The sequence below is a fragment of the Polyodon spathula genome, chromosome 4, assembly GCF_017654505.1.
Source record: "Polyodon spathula isolate WHYD16114869_AA chromosome 4, ASM1765450v1, whole genome shotgun sequence".
NCBI classification, from domain to species: domain Eukaryota; kingdom Metazoa; phylum Chordata; class Actinopteri; order Acipenseriformes; family Polyodontidae; genus Polyodon; species Polyodon spathula.
The window spans coordinates 73495944-73521444 of NC_054537.1; the positions used below are offsets into that span (position 1 = coordinate 73495944).

Genomic DNA, 25501 nt, shown 5'->3' on the forward strand with positions numbered 1-25501 from the left:
TCTTGCTTGCATAAGTATTCAACCCCTGTGCTGTGGAAGCTCCCAGTTTGCACTGATGAAAGAAATTGCCCTAACGAGGACACAATTACCTTACCATTGGCCTCCACCTGTGAACCATTAAAGTTGCTGTCACATTTTCTGGATAAAAAACCCACTGTTGAAAGATCATTGGTAAGGCTGTGAATCTGAAGGAAAATGAAGACCAAAGAGCATTCTACAGAAGTTAGAGATAAAGTAATACAAATGCATAGATTAGGGAAAGGCTACAAAATTATATCCAAGTGTTTGGATATCCCAGTGAGCACAGTTGGATCAATAATCAGGAAGTGGAAGCTGCATCACACCACCCAGGCACTGCCAAGAAAAGGCCGTCCCTCAAAACTCAGCGCTCAAACAAGGAGACTTGTGAGAGAAGCCACAGAGAGGCCAACAATCACTTTGAAGGAGCTACAGAGTTCAGTGGCTGGGAGTGGAGTAATGGTGCACCAGTCAACCATATCAAGAGCTCTGCATAACACTGGTTTGTATGGGAGGGTGGCAAGAAAGAAGCCGTTAATCAAAAAGTACCATCTGAAAGCACGTCTGGAGTTTGCCAGAAAGCATGAGAGTGACCCAGCTGCAATGTGGGAAAGGTTTTGTGGTCAGGTGAGACCAAGATAGAGCTTTTTGGCCAAAACTCAAAGCTCTGTGTGTGGCGCAAACCTAACACTGCCCTTGCCTCAAGACATACCATCCCTACAGTGAAGTATGGTGGTGGCAGCATCATGCTGTGGGGATGCTTCTCATCAGCAGGGACTGGGCATCTTGTTACAATTGAAGGAAGAATGGATGGAGCAAAATACAGGAAAATACTGCAAGAGAATCTGCTTCAGTCCGCTAAAAAACTGAAGCTTGGGAGGAAATTCTCCTTTCAGCAGGACAGTGATCCCAAGCACAAGGCCAAAGCAACATTGGAGTGGCTCAAGAACAAAAAGGTTAATGTCCTACAGTGGCCCAGTCAAAGTCCTGATCTCAATCCCATTGAGAATCTGTGGCACTATTTGAAAATTGTGGTCCACAAGCGTCGTCCAACCAACCTGAACAACCTAGAGCAAATCTGCCAAGAAGAATGGGCCAAAATCACTCTGACACTGTGTGCAAAGCTGGTACATACTTAACCCAAAAGACTTAAAGCTGTTATTGCAGCAAAAGGTGGCTCTACCAAATATTAATGTGTGGAGGTTGAATACTTATGCAAGCAAGATATTTCAGTTTTTTATTTTTCTTAAAAATATTTCCCAAAATAAAACCAATGTCACCTTACAATAATTGATTTTGAGTTTAAGTGTTATAAAATAAAATAACGAACAGAACGAAATTTCAATGTACCATTTGTAATTCAGTAATATGAGAGAATTGGTCAGGGGTCTGAATACTTTTGCAAGCCACTGTGTGTGTGTGTGTGTGTGTGTGGTATATATATGTATGTGTGTGTGTATATATATATATATATATATATATATATATATATATATATATATATATATATATATATATACACACACACACACACACACACACACATACATACATACATTGAGTGTACAAAACATTAGGAACACCTTCCTAATATTGAGTTGCACCCCCTTTTGCCCTCACAACAGCCTCAATTCGTCAAGGCATGGACTCTACAAGGTGTTGAGAGCGTTCCACAGGGATGCTGGCCCTTGTTGACTCCAAAGCTTCCCACAGTTGTGTCAAGTTGGCTGGTAGTGGATTTTCTACTCCAAATAGCTCGTTCCATCTCATCCCACAGATAATTAATTGGATTGAGATCTGATGACTGGGAAGGCCACTGCAGTAAGCTAAATTCACTGTCATGTCCGTACAACCATTCCTGGACAATCCTAGCCTTGTGGAATGGGCCATTAGCACATAGATTAGCAGGAAGGGATGCACCTGATTGGCAATGATGTTCAGATATCCTGTGGCATTCAAACATTGCTCCACTTTTAATCAAGGGGCCCAATGTGTGCCATGAAAATATACCCCACACCATCACACCACCACCACTTTGGATTGTCTTATAGACAGTTTTTACCAGAATATGGCTTTATTTAGATGTGTGTAAGGCGCTAACATTTCTTAGATTTAACTAGCCTACAATGTTGACACGCGGCATGATGGATGCATGATGGATGCATGTACTCATGTGGTTTTCACCATACCCTAGTCCTCCCATCAGCTTAAAACAGCAGGAACCGGGATCAGACCAGGCAATGTTTTGTAAAACCCAGCAGTGTTGCAGTTCTTGACACACTCAAACCGGTGCGCCTGGCACCTATCAAACCCCGTTCAAAGGCACTTAAATTTTTTGTCTTGTCCACTTACCCTCTGAATGGCACACATACACAATCAATGTCTCAGTTGTGTCAAGGCTTAAAAAAAATCCTTCTTTAACCTGTCTCCCCTTCATCTACACTGATTGAAGTGGATTTAACAGGTTACATCAATAAGGGATCATAGCTTTCCCCTGGATTCACCTTGTCAGTCTATTTCATGGAAAGAGCAGGTATTCCTAACATTTTGTACACTCAGTGTGTGTGTCTGTGTGTATATATATAACTTTAGGCCTTTAGTTAATACCTGTGGAGAGTAGAAAAGTTTCATCAGGAAAATGCATTCGCTCACTCCACACACTTACTTCTTTCTCAGGCTATTTTCCAGAAACTCCATCAGCAGACATTCATTCTTACTGATTTTCATTTTCAGCATGACATTTTTAGCTACTAGCTCCCTACGCTGACACAGCAATCACTGCTTTTCCTTTTGCTTTTCAATTTCAGCATGTATTTTATTATCAAGCTGCTAATAGTTTATTTTCTTATTGACCCTTTGTCATGCTTAGTGCAAATGGGATTTACTTTGTCCATGCCCAACATGCTAAAGTTCTAAACTTGCACTTTTCCTGCTCCAAATATCATTGAAATTAGATGTATGATCTCTCTCTCTCCATCATGCAAATCCTTTAATTATTTAGGTCACTTGAAAGAAACACACACTTAGGCAAACATGTATTTTTCATCTATTTACAGGAGAAATCATTTTCTGTTTGCAAGTCATGCTTTTAGCCTGTCTTGCACTCCCTGGGTCATTTTGTTGGAAGGGTGAAATTGTCCCCACTCCTTTACTGGCTGCTTTCCTGTAACCAATCAGATGCTTCACCTATTGACTGACATGATTTATAACAAGTACATATAAATTAACATGTTCCACCATATATCATCATACAATCTGTAATAGTAGTTAAGTCCACCTAAACCTAGGAGTTGCTTGAATAACACAATGTAACAGGAACATATCATGTGTTAAAGTATAGTTCTTTGGTTCAATGTAGTTAATTCAAACTTTACCCCCTATCTTGCAGCTAAGCTGATGCAAGCAGTTACTTACTGAATGAGAAACATGGCAGTACTTTTATGATGGTACAAATCCATTAACACAAATGACTATTTTGGCTCCATCAGAGGCACCTGAACATACCTGAAGGAAGACTGCTCTCCGTGCACCGGCAGTGTGATTGGGGGAGCTGGCGACTGGATGTACGGAGACTGCCTGGAGCTCTGGGGGCCCTTCCTGATCAGTTTCCCAGTTACAGGGTCGTAGATTCGAACCTCCGGGCCAGCCTCTACCTTTGGATGGATGGGAGTTGGGTGGAACAATGGCGTCTGAAATGCACTTTCGATGTCAGGAAATGTGGCAGGGCTGTTGGTTCTGAAAAACCCCAACAAGATTGATTATTTTCAACATAAATATGTTACACATCTACTTCTGCCAACAATCATACGTCAAGCAGATTCTTCAGGACCACCATCTCAGAATGTGATGAAATGATTAAGTACCTTCCTGTTGTAATCCCCAAAAATCAAGTTTCCTCAATGCATTATTTACATGAAAATGAAAAATTCTGAAAAAAAAAAAGGTCAGGTGTAATTAGTAATAACTTGTGAATTCCTTTTTTCTTGTGACATCCCATGTACACAGTGTTTGCAGTGTTCATGTATTCTCTTTTTCTTCTGTTTATTTTTTCTAGATGGTTTGACCAATTCTTTCTGGTACTGCCCCAAAATACTATTCTAGAGTTTTAATGTCCTGAGGCATCCCAAGAACTGCCCATAACAAATAACAGCACAGACAGAAAATCACAGTGTGCACTAGACCTCTTATATGCAAGGTACAAACCACAATGGGCAGTGCGGTTCCCATAATATATCCCACACCTGGGGTGGTGATAAGGCCAGAGGCATCAGCTGAGGTCCTTTTTCCACCCCAGAAGAGGCATATATCATCGGAACCGCACGGCCCGAAGTGGTTTATACCGCTTATAACACGGCTACCTGTCATTTGTGGGAAGAAAAATCATTAATAATTAAAACCCATTTAAATTAAGACAAAACCAGAAACTTTTATTATGTATACATCTGCAGTGTAATATTGTCCCAAATTTAATTTAATAATTCTTTGCTTATTAAAAATAAATTGCACACGTTAGTTTATTGTGAATTTCAGCATTGAAAGTGCTATCTCACTAGAAACTGGTGGACTGACCATAAGCTGTGATGATGGGTGGAGTTTCAAATGACACTAAGGAAGTAAGGAGAGCAGCTGCGATGGAGATTGAATCCGGATCTTGAAGCGAGTTTCTGAACTTGTTATATGTGAGGCACACATATTGTAGTACGTTTTCATCCTTTTGGATCTCAAAATATGTTTTTGTTATTTGTTGGACACCCTCACATCCAAGTCGTACCAGATTAAGTTGACGATCGAACCAAACATTACACACCAACCCGACCGCAGAGTCAGGGAACAGTACCTCACAGTTTCCTCGCAGATGCTTAAAATCGAGGCCAGTAATTTGGGGGGTTGTTTCTGGCCTTAACTCAGTAAGTGAAAGCAGAATATGTAACAGTCTCCGGTGTTCTTTTGTGTTTGTCGGATAATATCAGTCTTTTTCTTCATTTATTTCTGGGGTGTGTTATTAATGTTTAAGGGTAAAACTTGAAACCAGAACTCCAATTTATAATTCATAATTTTTCAAAGTTTATATAGGCAGTTATTGCAGTCAACTTTTTGTCAGTCCTCTAAACTGCTACTAAAGCAAAATGAGATTTATAAACTAAGATTTTACCAGCTGATATACCCAACTCAGTAACCTGAAAATTGTCAGACATCACGGTTACAATTATATGTTACTGAAGCAACAAGTAAAACATTGAATTTCACGGGGGGAAATCATTTTAACAATATTTTTTTAGACAGCTCTTGAACTAAGTGCTTGCTTCGATATCACTATCCTAACTGCATTTTCTTAGATCACTTGCATGACAGACTTAAATTGCTCACTCAGATTACTATCAAGTACATTCTTTCAATGCCAGAAAGTTCCCTTTTTCTTCTGAGACATTTCATTCAATTTACTAAATTACTTCGCTCAATAGCTTGCTAAAAGAAATGACAAATGATTCCTTGGTATGTAAGGTTTATTTTTTCTAATATAGTACTTCACTATCAACTTTATCAAGTATTAGTCATCCAAACACCATTTACACTATACATTTATAATAAAGAAGAAAACAAACCGCTAACCTACACAGATGAATAAATGCAGTGGGACATTTAACGCCTGTTACACACACCTATATCATGGAACAGATTTTTAAAAAAAACCAAATGCCAGTAATAAGCTATGGATTTGGGTGTAAAGTATTGGTCATCAACACATTAATATAAATTTAACAGCAGTATTTTATCTGCAGAAGTGCCACTGTTGACTTCATTAAAACAGACCCATTTTGTTCCATCCAAGTTTCTACCTTTGTGTTTTGATGTAGTCCTCCTTCAAAGGGAAAAGCTGTTCTTCCACTCTCTCCCACCGCTCCAGACACCCCCACAACCAGTCTGGGTTGACAATGTGCAGGTGTTTATAGCCCTGGGCTTGTCTTACTTTCTCTGTACCTGTGACAAAAAAGGTTGTCATAAAATCTGACAGGCATATAAAAAATTCACATTTACAGAAAACAGTGTATGAAAAAGTATGATGAGAACCTGACTGACTACTTTTCCAAGCATGCTAAGAAGCAACTACAGAAAGAACTAGAAATGAGTTAGTGAACAAAAAAATAACACCCCCAATAGCATAATCTAAGAAGTATGGTAATTAAAATAAAATGTATGTCAACTATAAAAGACCATTTTGTTTAATTTGGTATGTTTCTGGGATCAAGCTCTAATCATTTACAAGATTGATGGTCTGAATTTCAACACCATCACAGCATAGCTGGACATTAGCAGTGGTGTTGAGATCATGTCACCAGGACAGACAACACGAGAGATTAATTCCTCTTCAGATAGTAGACTGAAGAATCAACTGTGATTTAACATACGTTGGCATGAACAAAGAGCCCCACTCAGTGCACTAGTTTTGGACCTTTTTGAAAATGAATAAAATAATCTAGCACAAAAAAAAACAAAAAAAAAAAAAATAAAGTATAAGACAGACTGATAGTTCTGCCGACAGGCACTGTACATACACAGGCTGATAGCACAGACAAGTTAACTGATAAGCTTAACACTAACAAAAATGATCTGCTAAGAAAATAAATAAATTAAAAAAAAGAGATGTCTTTCAGTCTTTTCTTTTCTTCTTCTGTGCAACTTTATAGCAAACATACTTGGGCTGCAAGTCGTATGTAATGCAGTTTCTCTCTTAATCCAGCATGGAACATTCTTATTCTCAAAAACCTTTACTCTGCTAAAGCTCACACAATATAATTACATTTTACTGCCAGAGCAAACAAATATATAAGAAAAATAAAAATTTTTACTCAGACAAAAAAAACAACAGCAAGTGATTTTTAGGTAAATCGCTACATTTTTTGGTTGCCTTTTTGAAACATTTCCTCTGCATCCAGTTGCTTTTTTGAAGGTTTATATGACTCACCAACTTCCAAAAACCAAGAAAGCAAACTTTGTCCTTGTCTGACACAAGGATCCTTAGTATTTTTGGGAGGTCCACTTAACCCCATTCCACCTTCTGAGGGTGGAGAAAATAATATGCCTTTCATGTCAACACTAACACAGCTCACAAGTAAGGGGGAGTAAGGAGACATAGGAAAAGGCATAACGACATATTTTATAAAATCATGATTTATTTTTTTTCAAATTGTACTTTAAATTTCAAAATGATAAAATAATAAACCGTGTGTCTACGTTTGTATAGAAGTTTCAAGGAAAATGATTTTTTTTCTTCCAAACAATACAATGTATCTTGTTCAAAATGTCTCACAACAAAAATGCTGTTTCTGTGATTGAAATGAGTGTGTGACAACAGGAAAACTGGTGAACACTCTCAAATAAATGCATTGCCCAGTTTATCTATGACCCATTATTAAAAAAAGTCTTCAATATGTTTAAAAATAAACAATGTAGACAACACAGGTCACAGAAAAGGTAATGTCTTTCTTGTAAACTTTGCAGGGTGTTGTATAACATGTTAAGCGACAGCAAATGTTAAGAGCCTCTTGCCTGAATTTGAAGGATTCCTACTTTTTCACGGTACAGTCGCCAACGCTTAGAACGGGCACGTTTGTGTTAGCTGGCATTGCATGGTGCTGACACATGCCAGGACATGGTATTGATTTTTACAAAAATCATGAAAACAATGTGGCACACCTTCATAACAGTGACAGAACAATGCAGCACGATGCTGCAGACGTCGTGGAAACGCCAAGTGTGTGTGTGTATTTCTCTTTCAAACTCGCGTCCGTATTTTTCAGTATTTTACATAATAAAAATAAAAGCAGTTATTATTGGTATTGTAACTTATTTTTTATTATTATTACTAGTATTAGTCACTGATATTCAAACGAAACAGTTTTTTTTCCCTGCCCTGGCTGTCTTCGCCTGCCTTTTCACATGTTACTGCCTTGTTTCTGCCCCTTCAAAACGTCACAAATACTGGCTGGGGAACAATTTCGATATTTTATTTAACATAATTAAATCAAAGAAACCACAAAATTATATCGCAAAAGTCTTCCAGAAATTAAAATAGTAGTACAGTATTTCATATTAGATTTCAAAATGTCAGATTTTTCGGAAAACTACAAAGTGATATGTAATTCAAAATGTTAACGTAACATCCTTAATTCTATAGAACGTGATGCAAAACGTTTGGCTACAGCTGTAATGTCCCCCATACAATATACGAAATAAAAACACTGGTTCGTTTTTCAAAGTTGTTTTTGTGTCATCTATATGTGGGTGTATGAAATGCGTGATCAGCTTGGGAAAGAAACATACCATACACTGCTGACAGCAAGAAGCCTACTACTAAAGTGTTAGAACATATATCCTTTTACAGAAAGTTGTTTAGTAAAAAATAGTAGTGAACTACAGAAATAATAATGAAAAAAAGGCAAAAAGTGATAATATCAAATTGGCTACAAGAAGGATGTGTAATCAGGAGCGATGAATAAAATACTGACTTGTATGAAACATGAGAGGGATCAGACACTTCAGTGTACTTGGACACCTCCGTAGACAACAGTTTCATTCAAGATTTTTCCTGCCAAGCACGTGTTGTTGCCACTTTGCTGTGACTGGATAATCCACCGACAGTACCGTGCAGCAGCCAGAAATAATCGCTCTGGATTCGATTTGAGCAGCACAGTGCCACCTCAGCAGCAAGAACATAAGAAAGTTTACAAACGAGAGGAGGCCATTCGGCCCATCTTGCTCGTTTGGTTGTTAGTAGCTTATTGATCCCAAAATCTCATCAAACAGCTTCCTGAAGGATCCCAGGGTGTCAGCTTCAACAACATTACTGGGGAGTTGATTCCAGACCCTCACAATTCTCTAAAAAAGTGCCTCCTATTTTCTGTTCTGAATGCCCCTTTGTCTAATCTCCATTTGTGACCCCTGGTCCTTGTTTCTTTTTTCAGGCTGAAAAAGTCCCTTGGGTCAACACTGTCAATACCTTTTAGAATTCTGAATGCTTGAATTAGGTCGCCATGTAGTCTTCTTTGTTCAAGACTGAACAGATTCAATTATTTTAGCCTGTCTGCATATGACATGCCTTTTAAGCCCGGAATAATTCTGGTCGCTCTTCTTTGTACTCTTTCTACAGCAGCAATATCTTTTTTATAGCGAGGTGACCAGAACTGCACACAATATTCAAGATGAGGTCTTACTAGTGCATTGTACAGTTTTAACATTACTTCCCTTGATTTAAATTCAACACTTTTCACAATGTATCCGAGCATCTTGTTAGCCTTTTTTATAGCTTCCCCACATTGTCTAGATGAAGACATTTCTGAGTCAACAAAAACTCCTAGGTCTTTTTCATAGATTCCTTCTCCAATTTCAGTATCTCCCATATGATATTTATAATGTACATTTTTATTTCCTGCATGCAGTACCTTACACTTTTCTCTATTAAATGTCATTTGCCATGTGTCTGCCCAGTTCTGAATCTTGTCTAGATCATTTTGAATGACCTTTGCTGCTGCAACAGTGTTTGCCACTCCTCCTACTTTTGTGTCGTCTGCAAATTTAACAAGTTTGCTTACTATACCAGAATCTAAATCATTAATGTAGATTAGGAATAGCAGAGGACCTAATACTGATCCCTGCGGTACACCACTGGTTACCACACTCCACTCTGAGGTTTTTCCTCTAATCAGTACTTTCTGTTTTCTACAAGTTAAACAACCCCCTAATCCATGTACATGTGTTTCCTTGAATCCCAACTGCGTTCAGTAGTGGCTTCATCCTGCACTGATCTATCCATATTAAAGCAATGGCAGCGATACAGGTGGCAAAATACCTTGCATACTGCGCCGCGACTGTCTGTCTGTCTGTCTGTCTGTCTGTCTGTCCCAGGCTTTAGGGTAACAAACTTCTTAAATATGGAAAAAAAAAAAAAAAAAAAAAAAAGCTATTTAAAAATAAATAAAAAAATAAAAAAAGCAGCTTTAAAACTCACTCCAGCTACCAAATCACAAACCAATCGTGAACACAATAAACGTGAGCAACAGCTCTAAGCCCCCTTGGAACTATACCTTAACATCACCTTTCCACAGTCTGAGAAACTCTTTACTTATGCCTTATGTGATCCCATGATGTAACATTTTTGTATGAGTATCGAATGCAAACTCCACGGCCTTCCATGCTGAGCAAGTGGAAAGCATGTAGAGCGCTGCCTTGTGATTTTGAACAGTGGTTTCAAATCGCAGGTTGTGTTATTGTCATTAACAACGGACACCTAACCAGTCAGATTTACTGGACCACTGAAGCATAACGTAGTGATTACCCTTTATCCTGTATTTCACTTTGCAAATTCTGGATATATCCGATACATCTCAGAGAGTTATTTTCATGAATAAATAAAAGAAAAATAACTATAAAACAAATACATGTCAGCTGTAGGGCAGAAATGTACTTCCAAATCTAGTTTAAAAAACAAAAGCATATTATATATTTTAGACTGACATTTTGTCTAAAAGCTACCCAGAGCTGCAGGCAACAAAAGAGTAGTTTTAGCCAGAATTGCTTTTGGGTAAAATCATAGTAAAACACCACTAAAGCAAGTTACAAACATTATTAATGTTCTCTAATTTTTATATATGATAAACCGAAGCAAGGGCATTTCTCTTGCGTCAGACATTGTTCCCCTTAATGTCTTAAAAAGTATAAAGGTTTAATCTTTTTTGGTAGCAAAAAACTTTAGTTTTGTTAATGTACAATACATGCAACTTGAAAGTAGTGCGATTCACACTAGCCAATACCACCATTATATTGTTTTCCTGCAGCTTTCACTATCTGCACTGTATTTTCACGCTGCGCTCCTGCACATTTCCTCCCACTCTAAAGTGACCTTCAATCACATGTCATGGTACTTTTATGACACAGCATTTTTATGATAGCAACAGTCAACAACAGAAACAGTTCAACAAAAACTTATCCATTTATTGTAACTATCAATATGAACAAACATAAATAAACAACTAATGCCGTCTACAATTCCTCATACTTGTGACAGGTTTTCAACATTTGACTCAACCAACAATATGACATGATATGTTTTTATCTTTATCATCGATTGTATTATACCCAATAATTGACTGTATACATGTACTTTTACATTTGTAAGTGGTCTGGATTTCCTCCAAGTAGGTGAAAGGATCAGTTAATACTGGTCACATTTTTCTTTTGTGCTGCTGAGGCATTTTGCACGTTTGTGAAACAGCAGTTGCAATATCAGGCTTTTACACTTTAGTATGGGGAATCAAATTACAAGTGGTCTCATTAATATTAAGCTTGCACATTTAAATTACTTTGATGATTTTATTTAGTAGGAATGTGCTTTTCGTACATTTTTCTGAACTTTTAAATGCTATGCAGGTGTCAGCGTTTAAACCACATCTACATACACACACTGTTTATATTACCCGTTCCCTTAAACTGCTTATATCGTTCGGGGTTCTGACCAAGTTTTTTCCTTGCTACTAAATTTTTTAATTAATTAGTTTGTTGTTGTGCTCGGTCCGGTCGCAGAGCTTCCGCCAGCTGGCTCGTTTCATCTTAGAGGGGCAGGCTGAGGGAACAACAGCGTGTTCTTACAGGGGCAGCAATCCCCCAAGGATTGCCTCTCAGCCACTGAGAGCAGGAAAGCCAACACACCCTCTTCCCCACCTCTCCATGTCACTGCTATGACGGACAGATCTACGAGGCGGCTGCCTCCTTCCTGGAGTACCACGCATGTGTCAAACAGTCAGCACAGATCACCCGTTAGAGTATGGCATGGTTTATTCAGATTTCCAGAAAGCTTCTGACAAAGTCCTGCATAAATGATTAATTAACGCAGTAGGGATTCAAGGAAATACATACACATGGATTAGGGAGTGATTAACATGTAGAAAACAGAAAGTACTGATTAGAGGCGAAACCTCAAAATGGAGTGAGGTAACCAGTGGAGTACCACAGGGATCAGTATTAGTTCCTCTGCTCTTCCTAATCTACATTAATGACTTAGATTCTGGTATACAAACTTGTTACATTTGCAGATGACAAAAAAAGGAGGAATGGCAAACACCATTGCAGCAGTAAAGGTCATTCAAAATGATCTAGACAACACTGGGCAGACACATGGCAAATGACATTTAACACAGAAAAGTGTAAGGTACTGCATGCAGGCAATAAAACTGTGCATTATAAATACCATATGGGAGATACTGAAATTGAAGGAGGAATCTATGAAAAAGATCAAGGAGTTCATGTTGACTCAAATGCCTTAATCTAGACAATGCGGGGAAGCTATAAAAAAGCCAACAAAATGCTTGGATATATAGTGAAAAGTGTTAAATTTAAATAAAGGGAAGTAATGTTAAAACTTTACAATGCAACAAAAACCTCATCTAGAATATTGTGTTCAGTTCTAGTCACCTTGCTACAAAAAGGATATTGCTGCTCTAGAAAAGAGTGCAAAGGCATGTCATATGCAGACAGGCTAAAATAATTTAATCTATTCAGTCCTGAACAAAGACGCAATCTGATTCAAGCATTTAAAATTCTAAAAGGTTATTGACAATTTCGACCCCAGGGACTTTTTTCACCTGAAAAAAGAAACAAGGACCAGGGGTCACAAATAAAGATTAGATAAAGGGGCATTCAGAACAGAAAATAGGAGGCACTTTTTAAATTTTAATTTATAATTTTTTTTACACAAAAAATTGTGGGAGTCTGGAACCAACTCCTCATTAAATGTTGTTGAAGCTGACACCTCAGGATCCTTCAAGAAGCTGATTGATGAGATGCTGGGATCAATAAGCTACTAACAACCAAACGAGTAAGATGGGCCGAATGGCCTCCTCTCGTTTGTAACCTTTCTTATGTTCTTAAAATATGCTCAGCAATTGTCAAAACACAAAGCCATTATGTTTTTATACATAATTAAGACTGTAGTATTTGTGTTGGTTTCACAATATGAAAGGACCACACTAAGACCTTCTGAACTCGATTCATTTAATACCACATTTTCATCTGCAATCTCAACAATGACCCTAGAGTACAACCTTGTGTGACCAAATGCAGAGCACATTTACAGCTAAACTAGTGCATTTTACACAGTATTAAGCAATAACCTTATTAAAGCACACACAAAACATACTATTACCCAGTGTCTATAGGGAATACTCAATACATCAGCAGGCATTGCTGAATTGTGAAGTATGAATTTGGTTTTTCATTTCGGGTTTGTTGCCTCAAGCACAGTAAGACTTGAAATGTTTAGTCAGCTGTCAAATTCAGTGTTAAAAATCTGCTGACGAGCACCTAAAACCTTGTTGAAAAAGGGTGTGAATAGAAAGCCCCTAATACTAGGAATTAAATTTCTGTCAGTTACATGTACAAGGCTGACTAAGTCTTATGAATGCAGTTTTCAATGACGTTGATAAATGGGTCACTTTGTGAAAAGGGGTTACCATTGTGTGATGTTACGGCCTTATTTTTTTAAATGTAGAATTGAACGAAGTTAATATGCTAATGACAACATTGTAACCCTATGATAAATCATGGTATCGATACTGTGGAAAATGAGCACAATGTTTCTTGAATTGCACGTGTGCCAGGGTCACAAAAAAAAAAAATTAAATAATTATAAAATGTTAATAAAATGTCAATAAGTCTACAATAGACATTATATTGTTTAACAGTTAACATATTAGCAACAATAAACTATATTTAGACTAATATTTTAGACTTATAAATTCTGCTTAATACATTTTTAAAAGAGGCTTTCTTAAATCTACAGTAATGATAAAGTTCATTATCACACTGTTAAGGCCGTTTTACACTCTATCGCAAGACTGTCGCTCGACTGAAAACCCTGAAAAGACTGTCATAGGCTGTATAAGGTTTACTGTCAACTGTTGTCAATGGGTATATGTTGTTTTTGTATTTTATTTTCTAACTGCAGTCTGTGTATGCCATGCACCAACACGTCAAGAAAAGAGTCTTTACAATGAAGGTGTGATCTGGTGTTCCACCACAGTTTCATGTGGAAAAACGGAGGAAGCACAAGGCATTTCTATCCTTGCAATACATTTACTGTATGTAGTAGGTCTGGGCACGATATAATCGACGGCACCGACGACAGTTTCCATACTGCCCAACCCGCTTATCCAAATTTAAAAAACTTGCGGCAAAAGTTACCTCCGTGCCCTCCGTCATTGCCGCCGGTGTCCGTCACCAGCACGTGATCCACAACCCATTCACAAACTTGCTCAACGTCAGCTGACCCGTTCTGTCACAATTCAATTCTCTCGTCTAATCTCATCGTGCGAGAAAATTACTTTTTATGGCAAAAAATTCAGTGTAGAAAACAATTTATTGACAATCATTAAGTGCCACAGTAATAATGCTACTGTATTTTAGTACCAGTAGTTTCATTCCTATAGCATAAAACAAGGCAGGCGGCAAATGAGACTGAGCCACCTGTGAGTTGGAGAAAGGAGAGATGGAGGGAGAATGAAGCAAGATGACAGTTTAACTAATGAAAATACCTATTAACAATGTACTGTAAACTATCACTTGCCATTTCTACCATGCTTACACTGCTTGTTTCGGAAATAAAAAAACATGATGGTCGCAAATTAGAACAGAGATGGAGGGAATTTCTAATTCTTAATGGTGTAGCTGAGAAGTTTCAGTCTGGATTCTGTGCTACACATAGAACCGAGGCAGCTCTTGTCAGAGTTGTAAATGATCTTCTGATAAGCTCTGACTTGGGCTTTCCATCAGTTTTAATTCTCTTAGATTAGGTGCTGCCTTTGATACTGTAGACCACTCCATCTTATTGAACAGCCTTGAAAACACAGGTAGGACTGTCTGGCGCTGTGTCCTATCCTGGCTCAAATCTTTCCGAAAGATTTCCATTTGTCTCTATTGGGGAGGAAAAATCTAGTTATTTGCAGGAGTTACTGACCCTGCATCATCCAAAATGCATTCGGAGATCAAAGGTTGCAGGGCTGCTGGTTTCAACAAAATATATATATATAAAATCTACAATATTTTATTTAATAAGCAACTACCGTATTTATCTTGAACCATTATCATAACTGTGGTTTTTGGGCTTTAAAAGTGTAATTCGGTGTAACCGCCCGAAAGCTTATACATGCAAATAAAATTATTAAAAAAAATATCAAACTCAGAATAAAACAATTAATACAATACATAGGGATAATTCTTCTAGTGTATTTTGATACATGGAGAAGGTTTTTACTAGAAACACTTTTGTCTGAGAAATTGATGTCGTCCAATGGTGTAACTGACATGAAAGAGACAACTTAAGAACATAAGAAAGTTTACAAACGAGAGGAGGCCATTCGGCCCATCTTGCTCGTTTGGTTGTTAGTAGCTTATTGATCCCAAAATCTCATCAAGCAGCTTCTTGAAGGATCCCAGGGTGTCAGCTTCAACAACATTACTGGGGAGTTGATTCCAGACCCTCACAATTCTCTGTGTAAAAAAGTGTCTCCTATTTTCTGTTCTGAATGCCCCTTTTTCTAAACTCCATTTGTGACCCCTGGTCCTTGTTTCTTTTTTCAGGCTGAAAAAGTCCCTTGCGTCGACACTGTCAATACCTTTTAGAATTTTGAATGCTTGAGTTAGGTCGCCACGTAGTCTTCTTTGTTCAAGACTGAACAGATTCAATTCTTTTAGCCTGTCTGCATATGACATGCCTTTTAAGCCCGGAATAATTCTGGTCGCTCTTCTTTGCACTCTTTCTACAGCAGCAATATCTTTTTTATAGCGAGGTGACCAGAACTGCACACAATATTCAAGATGAGGTCTTACAAGTGCATTGTACAGTTTTAACATTACTTCCCTTGATTTAAATTCAACACTTTTCACAATGTATCCGAGTATCTTGTTAGCCTTTTTTATAGCTTCCCCACATTGTCTAGATGAAGACATTTCTGAGTCAACAAAAACTCCTAGGTCTTTTTCATAGATTCCTTCTCCAATTTCAATATCTCCCATATGATATTTATAATGTACATTTTTATTTCCTGCGTGCAGTACCTTACACTTTTCTCTATTAAATGTCATTTGCCATGTATCTGCCCAGTTCTGAATCTTGTCTAGATCATTTTGAATGACCTTTGCTGCTGCAACAGTGTTTGCCACTCCTCCTACTTTTGTGTCGTCTGCAAATTTAACAAGTTTGCTTACTATACCAGAATCTAAATCATTAATGTAGATTAGGAATAGCAGAGGACCTAATACTGATCCCTGTGGTACACCGCTGGTTACCACACTCCATTCTGAGGTTTTTCCTCTAATCAGTACTTTCTGTTTTCTACATGTTAACCACTCCCTAATCCATGTACATGTGTTTCCTTGAATCCCAACTGCGTTCAGTTTGAGAATTAATCTTTTGTGCGGGACTTTGTCAAAAGCTTTCTGGAAATCTAAATAAACCATGTCATATGCTTTGCAATTATCCATTATCGATGTTGCATCCTCAAAAAAATCAAGCAAGTTAGTTAGGCACGATCTCCCTTTCCTAAAACCATGTTGACTGTCTCCCAGTACCCTGTTACCATATAGGTAATTTTCCATTTTGGATCTTATTATAGTTTCCATAAGTTTGCATATAATAGAAGTCAGGCTTACTGGTCTGTAGTTACCTGGTTCAGTTTTGTTTCCCTTTTTGTGGATCGGTATTACGTTTGCAATTTTCCAGTCTGTCGGTACCACCCCTGTGTCAAGAGACTGCTGCATGATCTTGGTTAGCGGTTTGTAAATTACTTCTTTCATTTCTTTGAGTACTACTGGGAGGATCTCATCCGGCCCAGGGGATTTGTTTATTTTAAGAGCTCCTAGTCCCTTTAACACTTCTGCCTCAGTTATGCTAAAGTTATTTAAAACTGGATAGGAACTGGATGACATGTGGGGCATGTTGTCCGTATCTTCCTTTGTAAAAACTTGTGAAAAGTAATCATTTAACATATTTGCTATTTTTTTTTTTTTTTTTTTTTTTTTCTTCCTCTACGATTTTGCCATTTGTATCTCTTAAACATTTAATCTCCTCTTTGAATGTTCTCTTGCTGTTGTAATATTGGAAAAACATTTTGGAATTGGTTTTAGCTCCCTTAGCAATGTTCATTTCTATTTCTCTCTTGGCCTTTCTAACTTCCTTTTTGACTTGCATTTGCAGTTCTGTGTACTCTTTCTGCGTACTTTCTTTTTGGTCCTTTTTTAATGCTCTGTAAAGTGCCTTTTTTCGCTGAATATTTTTTTTTAATTGATCTATTAAACCATTTTGGCAATTTAGTTTTACATTTAGATTTGTCTACTTTAGGGATATAATTGTTTTGCGCCTCTAGTACTACATTTTTGAAGAACAACCATCCTTCTTCTGTGGGTGTTTTCTCTATTTTACTCCAATCTACTTCTGTTAGTCTCTGTTTCATGCCTTCATAGTTTGCTTTTCTAAAATTGTAAACCTTAGCTTTAGTCTTTACTTTTGAGGATTTAAAAAACACTTCAAATGAGACCATGTTGTGGTCTGAGTTTGCCAGTGGTTCTCTGACCTCTGTTTTAGTTATTCTATCTTCGTTATTTGAAAAGACTAAATCAAGGCATGCCTCCCCTCTAGTGGGTGCCTTCACAAATTGTGTTAGGAAGCAGTCATTTGTCATTTCCACCATTTCTATTTCATCCTTCGCGCTACCCACCGGGTTTTCCCATTTTATATGGGGGAAGTTGAAATCCCCCATTAGTATGGCTTCTCCTTTGCTACACACATTTCTAATGTCATTGTATAACAGATTATTGTGCTCACCGTCTGAATCTGGCGGTCTATAGCATGCTCCTATTATTATGCCCTTTGAATTTTTGTCTGTTATTCTGACCCATATTGATTCGGTTTTATTTTCTTTGTCCAGGTTTAACACCTGGGCTTCAAGACTGTTTCTTATGTATAGCGCTACCCCTCCTCCTCTTCTGTCCTGCCTGTCTTTCCTATACAGTGTATACCCACAAATATTATATTCGTCCCCATCACTCTCAGATAACCACGTTTCTGTAACACCTATCACATCATAGTTACCTGTTAGTGCAGTAGCTTCAAGTTCTAGAATTTTGTTTCTGATACTTCTAGCATTTAGATAAATACATTTAATGGTTGTCTTACCTGAGTTGTTGTCCTTGTTTTGATGCGGTCTCCCTTCTGTTTTTTTGTTGATTTCTCCCCCCTTCCTTTCTAGTTTAAATGCTTCTGAACCTGCTCGAGGATCTTTTCTCCAAGTAGACTAGTTCCCTTGTTATTTAAATGCAGTCCATCCCGTCTATACAGATAGTCCTCGTTGTAGAAAGTGGTCCAATGATCAAGATAGGTGAAGCCTTCCCGTGTGCACCACGTCTTCAGCCATTCGTTTTGATTAATTATTTCCAGCTGTCCATATGGTCCTTTGCAAGGTGCGGGTAGTATACCAGAAAATACCACAGTTTTGGTTTTCTCTTTTAATTTCCTTCCTAGCTCTCTGAATTTGTTTTGCAGGGATTTTGGTCTGTCTCTTCCAATGTTGTTTGTACCGATGTGGACGACTACTACCGGGTCGTCTCCTGTTCGTTCTAGGAGCCTGTCCACGTTCTCAGTGATGTGCTTGACCGAGGCTCCCGGAAGGCAGCACACTGTTGTAGTAAGGGGGTCCAAACTGCGAACTGAACTTGCTGTGTTTCTCAATATGGAGTCCCCAACAATCATGACCTCCCTTCTTTTTACTGTCTTGTCACCACTGTCAATAGGGTCCTGGATGTTGTTCCTTTCATTCTCTTGTTGTTGGTTCTGCTCATCACAATTCTGAAGTGACTCAAATCTGTTGGTTGTTTTGATTTCTGGTGGTTGTGTTTGACGAAGTTTCTTTTTTTCCCTGCTTCTGCCTACCTGAACCCAGCTGTTCTGACCTTCTATCTCCCTGGTGGCTTTCAGTCTGTTAGGGGTGATGCAGACTTCCATGAATTGTGGGTGTGCCAGTTCCTCAAGATCCTGTTGCTGTCTCACTTCTTCCAGCTCCATTTCTAGCATACTTACTAGTTTATGCAAATCCTGGATCGCGCGGCACTTTACGCACACTTGGTTTAGCTCCGCTGGGTTTTCTCGGATTTCCCACATCAAGCAGGTGTCACAGATTACTGGCTTGAAGACCATGTTGAGTTTTTTTTTTTTGAAGTTTAGTTTCTTCTGCAGCCGTCAACCTGCTTTCAAACTGCTTCGAAACTGCTCTGTACTTTTCCACGCTGTACTTCTCCCACTCGCTGTCGCTGGGAAGACTGCCTCGTTTAACTGCGTTGTTCTGCTGTGCTGTCGGCTCCTCCCCTCGCCCGTGTCTCAAAACGGCGCTGAATTTGAATCAGCTGCTCCGAGTTTCAGCTTGTTTGTTATCAGAAAAACACACGCGGCTGTGTTTCCCCAATGTCCTCTGTTTTCTGATTAAAGCAATTCAAGATGCAATTTCTCCTTTCTGCTTCGAAACTGCTCTGTACTTTTCCACGCTGTACTTCTCCCACTCGCTGTCGCTTCCACTCGCTGTCGCTGGGAAGACTGCCTCGTTTAACTGCGTTGTTCTGCTGTGCTGTCGGCTCCTCCCCTCGCCCGTGTCTCAAAACGGCGCTGAATTTGAATCAGCTGCTCCGAGTTTCAGCTTGTTTGTTATCAGAAAAACACACGCGGCTGTGTTTCCCCAATGTCCTCTGTTTTCTGATTAAAGCAATTCAAGATGCAATTTCTCCTTTCTGCTTCAGAAAGGAGAAATTGCATCTTAGACCACACTTGCTGAGGACTCCATGACCTATGACATCAGTATATGAGGAAGCCAGAAAGGGACCTTGTGGAGCAAGTCAGTATGCCTCTCTCAAGGTCAATGAATTGCATAGTTGGCCTAATACTGACCTGTTACATTAGCATTAGATGGAAAATGTCCTTCAGTGTAACTGCTAAGTCATTTGGTGTAACCAGACTTATAGGCAGCACTTCATGCATGATCTCTGAATGCAACAGATTTATTGATTACTTATTATGAAGAGCCAATAGACATTACTTTTTTTTATGAATAGCCAAGTTTGACATTACAGATTTATATACAATTTTCTTATTCTTCTTCGAATTTTCAGATGGCCTTGTCAAGCAAGGAAAAAGTAGCTCAATACAGTGCCCGTATTATTCATGATCCTACAGCAAGAGACGCATACCTTACCAAAAGGCGATTAAGGTGGTATTCATATTTTTCTCTATGACACAGAATCTGACACCATAGTCACAATAAACGCCAATAAACACAACATAGGATTGTGCACTTTTTTTTATACAAATGTGAAACTTTGCATACTTATACAACTTTAGGATATTTACATTTTCTGATATAGTGGCAACTGATCATTACCCCTAGCGACCTGTAACGCCCCATGATGGTAGCAAGCAATTTACCAGTTGAAGGGTTTTTGACCATAGTTTCATTAATAATTGGACAGTTAAGGCTCAACATGTTGGCATGAATGTGAAGATTAACATACAGCAATTAGTAAAAGCAATAGCTAGTCAGCTCTTGCAATAGCAAGCAAAGCAGTCACAAAAATGACAGAAAAAAAAATATCACCATATAACAACTGTTTCGTGCACATTTTGGCCTTTCTAGGTTACAGCTCTAGCTTCTTATAAAGAACTCTACAACTTCATTGACACCTGTAGTAAAATTATTTTCAAAAAGCTTTTGTATTGACCATTTTACCAAAAACATTACCCCTACCCTTCTCTTAGGAACTTCAATTGGCACTATATCAGAAAATGTTGAGCACCTAAAGTTGTAGTATGCAAAGTTTCAAAAGAACAAGGCTGAGAGAAAAGTTGAACATCCCCCAATTCAGGATCTGTCCAAGCCAGACCAGGAAAAGGAAACACTTCCTCCTAGTCTGATGATGAGGAGTTATCAGGTTACAAAACAGTACTCTAATTGCTAGCGCTGCCAAAAAGGTGTTCTTTTTAGCAACTTGCTGTTCCTTTAGTCGGAGCATTCACAACGGAAAAAATAAATTTTCACCACAAGGGGGTTCCCTTAAGCAAAGTGTTCTCTTAGTTCTCTTGTTCCCATATGCGGCAACTACTGTATTAGGTTTACTGCCACTTTTAAAATGACCTGTCAGGAAAATAAATTGCACACAATCGTGAAAAATTACTCAAAAAGAAAAAAAAAAAACATTAAAACAAAAGTAGACGTTTATGACAACATACACTACTTATTGGTGACTTAAGACATGTGCATTTAAAAAAGGCATTTTAGTATGTCACATATCTAAAGACAAGATATTTACTCAAACATGACACATCCTCTGACTATCTATACATGTACCCCTTATTGATTTACAATTATAACTAGTCTTGCTGCCTTTTGCTTTTTTTTATTTTAGTATACAAGTTTACTAACAGTACATTAGTGAGCACTTTTGATGAAGGTGACCCAAAGAACAGTAAATTACTGATTAGGCAGTGGCTGCTACTTCAGAACTAAGGCAAGAGAAACCAAAATTAACACTAATCAATCACTGACTGCACAGTTGGATGTAACCCCAAGTGCCATCAGACCTCTCAGATCTTCAGCCTGACATAACTTTTCAGTAGTGCAATCAAAAATTGACCGGCTCTCTATTATTAACTATGCCACTGAAGTGTTACAATGTGCATAATTGCATTTTTTGACTGCACATCACTCTTACTGTATATTAGAACCACATTTTCACTTAATGGTAGTTTTACAAATTCTTACACAATACTTTTAAAGAACAAATTACTTCAAACTCTAGCAGGCCTTTTGTACTATAAAATACATTTTAACGGCTGATAGGTGTGCAGCTTTCAGAACGTGCCGAATCAGCTAGATTGCATGTGTGCTGCCATGGTTAATCAAAGTAGGCTTGCTATGGCTCCTCAAGTGGTTTAAGGATTGATGTGTCAAAATATTCCAAACCCCAGAAATTCACATGGATGGTACAATCCATACAACACACAATACAAGCTAATTTCAGTATTGTCTTGGCTCTGCCAGGCAAGTTGAAATGTACATGGAACTCATATCAAGGATAATTATTAGACTGCTAAAAGCGATAATTAACTGGCAACCTCAACTTGTGGACAGAAAAAATAAATTTACTTACCAGGTCGAGCAGCGATCAAGTGCGTTGTCCTGTTGGGATCTTTAGCATTAAGCACTAGGTGTTTGCTAATCTTCGCTCCAAGGGCAACTGCGTGATAGCACTCCCGTGTTCTCTCCATGGGGTAGCTGGTGGGGTACAGTCCACTGAAAACAATTATTGTCCCTGCCAGGCCCTTGCTCTTCAGCTCAGGGACGATCTTGCGGATGTCAGGTGCCTCGGGTAACTCTTTCTTTAGGTACTTGTCATACCTGGCATAGTACTCCATGTGTATGCGGGTCAGGACTTCTTCCAGGTATATCAAATGGTCATCTTTATCCAGATCTTCTTCCTCTTCCTCCTCCTCCATGCTTTGGTCCAGAGACTCCCCAATAGTCAACCCGGATTGCTCACTGTTCTGGGACTCTGTCTCTGCCTCTTTTTTTTCTCTACAACCGTTGCCCAAGCCCCCCAGGCTACCCTGCTCATTGTCTAGCTTAATGTCGCAAACCTGGTCCTCAGGATCAACCTGCTTCTCCCCGGAATGGTTCTCCCCGACTGTGTTGATTTTGCTCTTGTTCTGATCTGGCTGCATAGACTCTGATTTCTTTGCTCTTTTATTTTTCCCTTCGCTATCGCTGTTGGAGGAGGCTTTCTCTGCCCCTGAATCATGTTCACTTTCGCTGTCACTGGACAGGTCAAAGTCAAAGTCGTTTGCAACACTGTCGCCACTGCTTTTGACCGAACGCTTATCTGTAACTGTCCTGCCACTGTCCTGCTCAGTGGAGCTGGAGTTGTATACCCCAGAAGCGTCTGCTGCGCTACTGTACTCCCCTCCTGAGTGTATCCTTTCATTAGCTCTGTCCTGAGAATTTGCAGCAGTACTTTTTGAGGAAGAGTCATCCGCAGACGTGTTTTTTGTGCCGTTTCGCTCTTTGCCACGTTTCCTGAGGCCGTTGCTCTGTTCCTCCACAGCAGAGACCTTTACTTCCTCCAACGACTCCTGGGCAGATGATGCTGGCTCCGATACCTCATTAGGCTTATTCACATTGTTTGCTGGAGTTATACAAGAGAACAGAGAAGGAGGTATGTATTACATACATCTGAACAAAAACAAATGTGTCTATCTGCCAATTACAATAATTGATTTTTTTTTTTTTTTTTTTTTTTTTTGTTTCTGTCAAACAAATTATAAAAATGGGGCAGAGAATGTATTTTGGATGCACTCATGCTCTAATTATTTAAGTAAGTTTAATTTAAGAAATTAGCAGCTGGTTAACAGGTAGTCCAGCCATAGCTTTTAAAAGCAAATTGTTTTAACTCTTTTTCTACCTTTAGTACAACACATCCGGTATCTTGTATACAGGAATGTAATCCAAAATAATAAAGTTACTGTGGCAAACATAAGAGGAAACTGGTACTGCAGCATATAACAATGTTGACGAAAAATAAGTTGAAATTATTTTTATTTTCAATGCTACAGAATAGTCTGATGTCCATTTATTTATACATACGTGACAACCTTATTACCAATTACAAGATTCAGAACTATTTCTAAAAAAAAAATAATAATAATGGGATTGTGTCAATACTTCTGGATTGTAATTCAGTTGCAAAAATCAGATACTTCCCATAGCATTTATTCACTTAAATATTTATGACTTATTCTCATTCATTATTTCTGTGACAAAAAAATGCCTGTACCATTGAGCACTCTGAAATGCAAACGTCACATTTACACAAATTTCAGAGTAAGACAAGAAATAAAATAACAGAAAAAACAGCCTGGCAGGTTCTTTTATGTCTACCCTGCTCTTTACATTAATTACAAACCTAATACGAGCCTTTCATAAAAACCTTATCTGCAGAAGCACATACTCCTGAGACACAAATTAAATGTAGGACTCCTTTAATGAGTTGCTATACAGAAATATTTCCGTTGCTCTCCCTTTAATTAACCCCAAATCTCATAGGCTTCTCCTGTGGGAGATACAGGTTTTCAGTGTATAGTTGCTTCTTATGTGTGCATACAAAACTATAAAGCAAAAACACCTTCCTTTTAACCATATTTAACATATAACAACTATTTTTAAAACAGTAGATCTTTAATTTAATGCAGGACAACCAAGCTTATTTGCACTTGTTCATCAGATGGAGTTTAAATTACTCAACCACACAGAGAACTTGTGGCTATGCAGGGATGAAAGCCAACTTCCTGGCTCAAATAAATATTAAAACTACAAAAATGAATAAACAAATAAAAGTACCATTCACTATTGATGTTATCAATCCTTAACATCTTCACCTTTGTGTTAGTGTGATTTTGTGACATGTGCAATAATAGTTTACCTTTCTTCCTCATCTGAGCTTCCTTAGACCCAGGTGGTGCATTGATATCCCCCGTCCCTTGAAAATAGACATATTTCTTTACTGTTATGAGGTTTGGTGCAAACTTCCACACATCTTCTCGGTCATCAATGATACAAACCATTGAGTCGCCACATGGAAAGAGATTTCTAGAAAACAGATATAAAAGCATTAAATTACCAGATACTACACAGAAAAAAACAAACAAACCTAAGACTATTTATTATCTTCCTGTACATTTTTGCTAAGAGCCAGTTTGTTACCTAAAGTCCTCACACTGGACAAACCAGAGTATACTGATATAAATGGGAAAGCCACACCAACCGTGGCACCTTGTATAAGTGTGCAAGAGAGTTATATTACCCTACTGCACATACTGAGTATTAACTTACTGCTTTTACTTTTCCTTTGTTTTACATTTATGAACCCAAACGTTCAATACAGCAGAGAATATATTACTTTCCTCTAGGACTGTTTTCACATAGGAATCTTTATTGTACCCTTTCATTCTCTCTTTTTATCACAGAAGAAACTTGTCCTCTGCTATACACTATTTAAAAAATTATAATAGAATGAATATTAATATATTAACATAATAATTATAATAATAAATGTATATGGGAAATCAGGATTGAGGAAATTAAGCAATGTAGTAGTCCGTCAATAATTTAGACTTGCTGCTGCATGTCTCAATGTAAAAGTTTGGAGTAATTTCAGCATTTGTGCCTTTTTGTTGAAAACAATTCTCTTGCATAAATTAGACTCGTCTGTATGGACATTCTGTATCAAAATGGTTCAAAAGTGGTACTGGGGCAAAAATTCAAATAAACACTAGCTGAAATGTATTCAGTGGCAGACGTGACCATGTTCATATTAGCTCATATAACAGAATTCATAAATGTAAAGA

At 38.1% G+C, this 25501-nt stretch overlaps 1 protein-coding gene across 2 annotated transcripts in view; it reads right to left on the reverse strand.

Moving 5' to 3' along the window:
* The window catches only part of LOC121314839 (RNA polymerase II subunit A C-terminal domain phosphatase-like), a 150051-nt gene that overhangs the window by 95628 nt on the left and 28922 nt on the right, over positions 1-25501 (reverse strand). For both annotated transcript variants that reach the window (XM_041248550.1, XM_041248549.1), the window contains 4 exons: positions 24577-24743; positions 22252-23283; positions 5856-5997; positions 3523-3753 (listed from right to left, as the gene is read on the reverse strand). In XM_041248550.1, the coding sequence (XP_041104484.1) occupies positions 3523-3753; positions 5856-5997; positions 22252-23283; positions 24577-24743 (1572 nt within the window). The remainder of the gene's footprint in view (positions 1-3522; positions 3754-5855; positions 5998-22251; positions 23284-24576; positions 24744-25501) is intronic.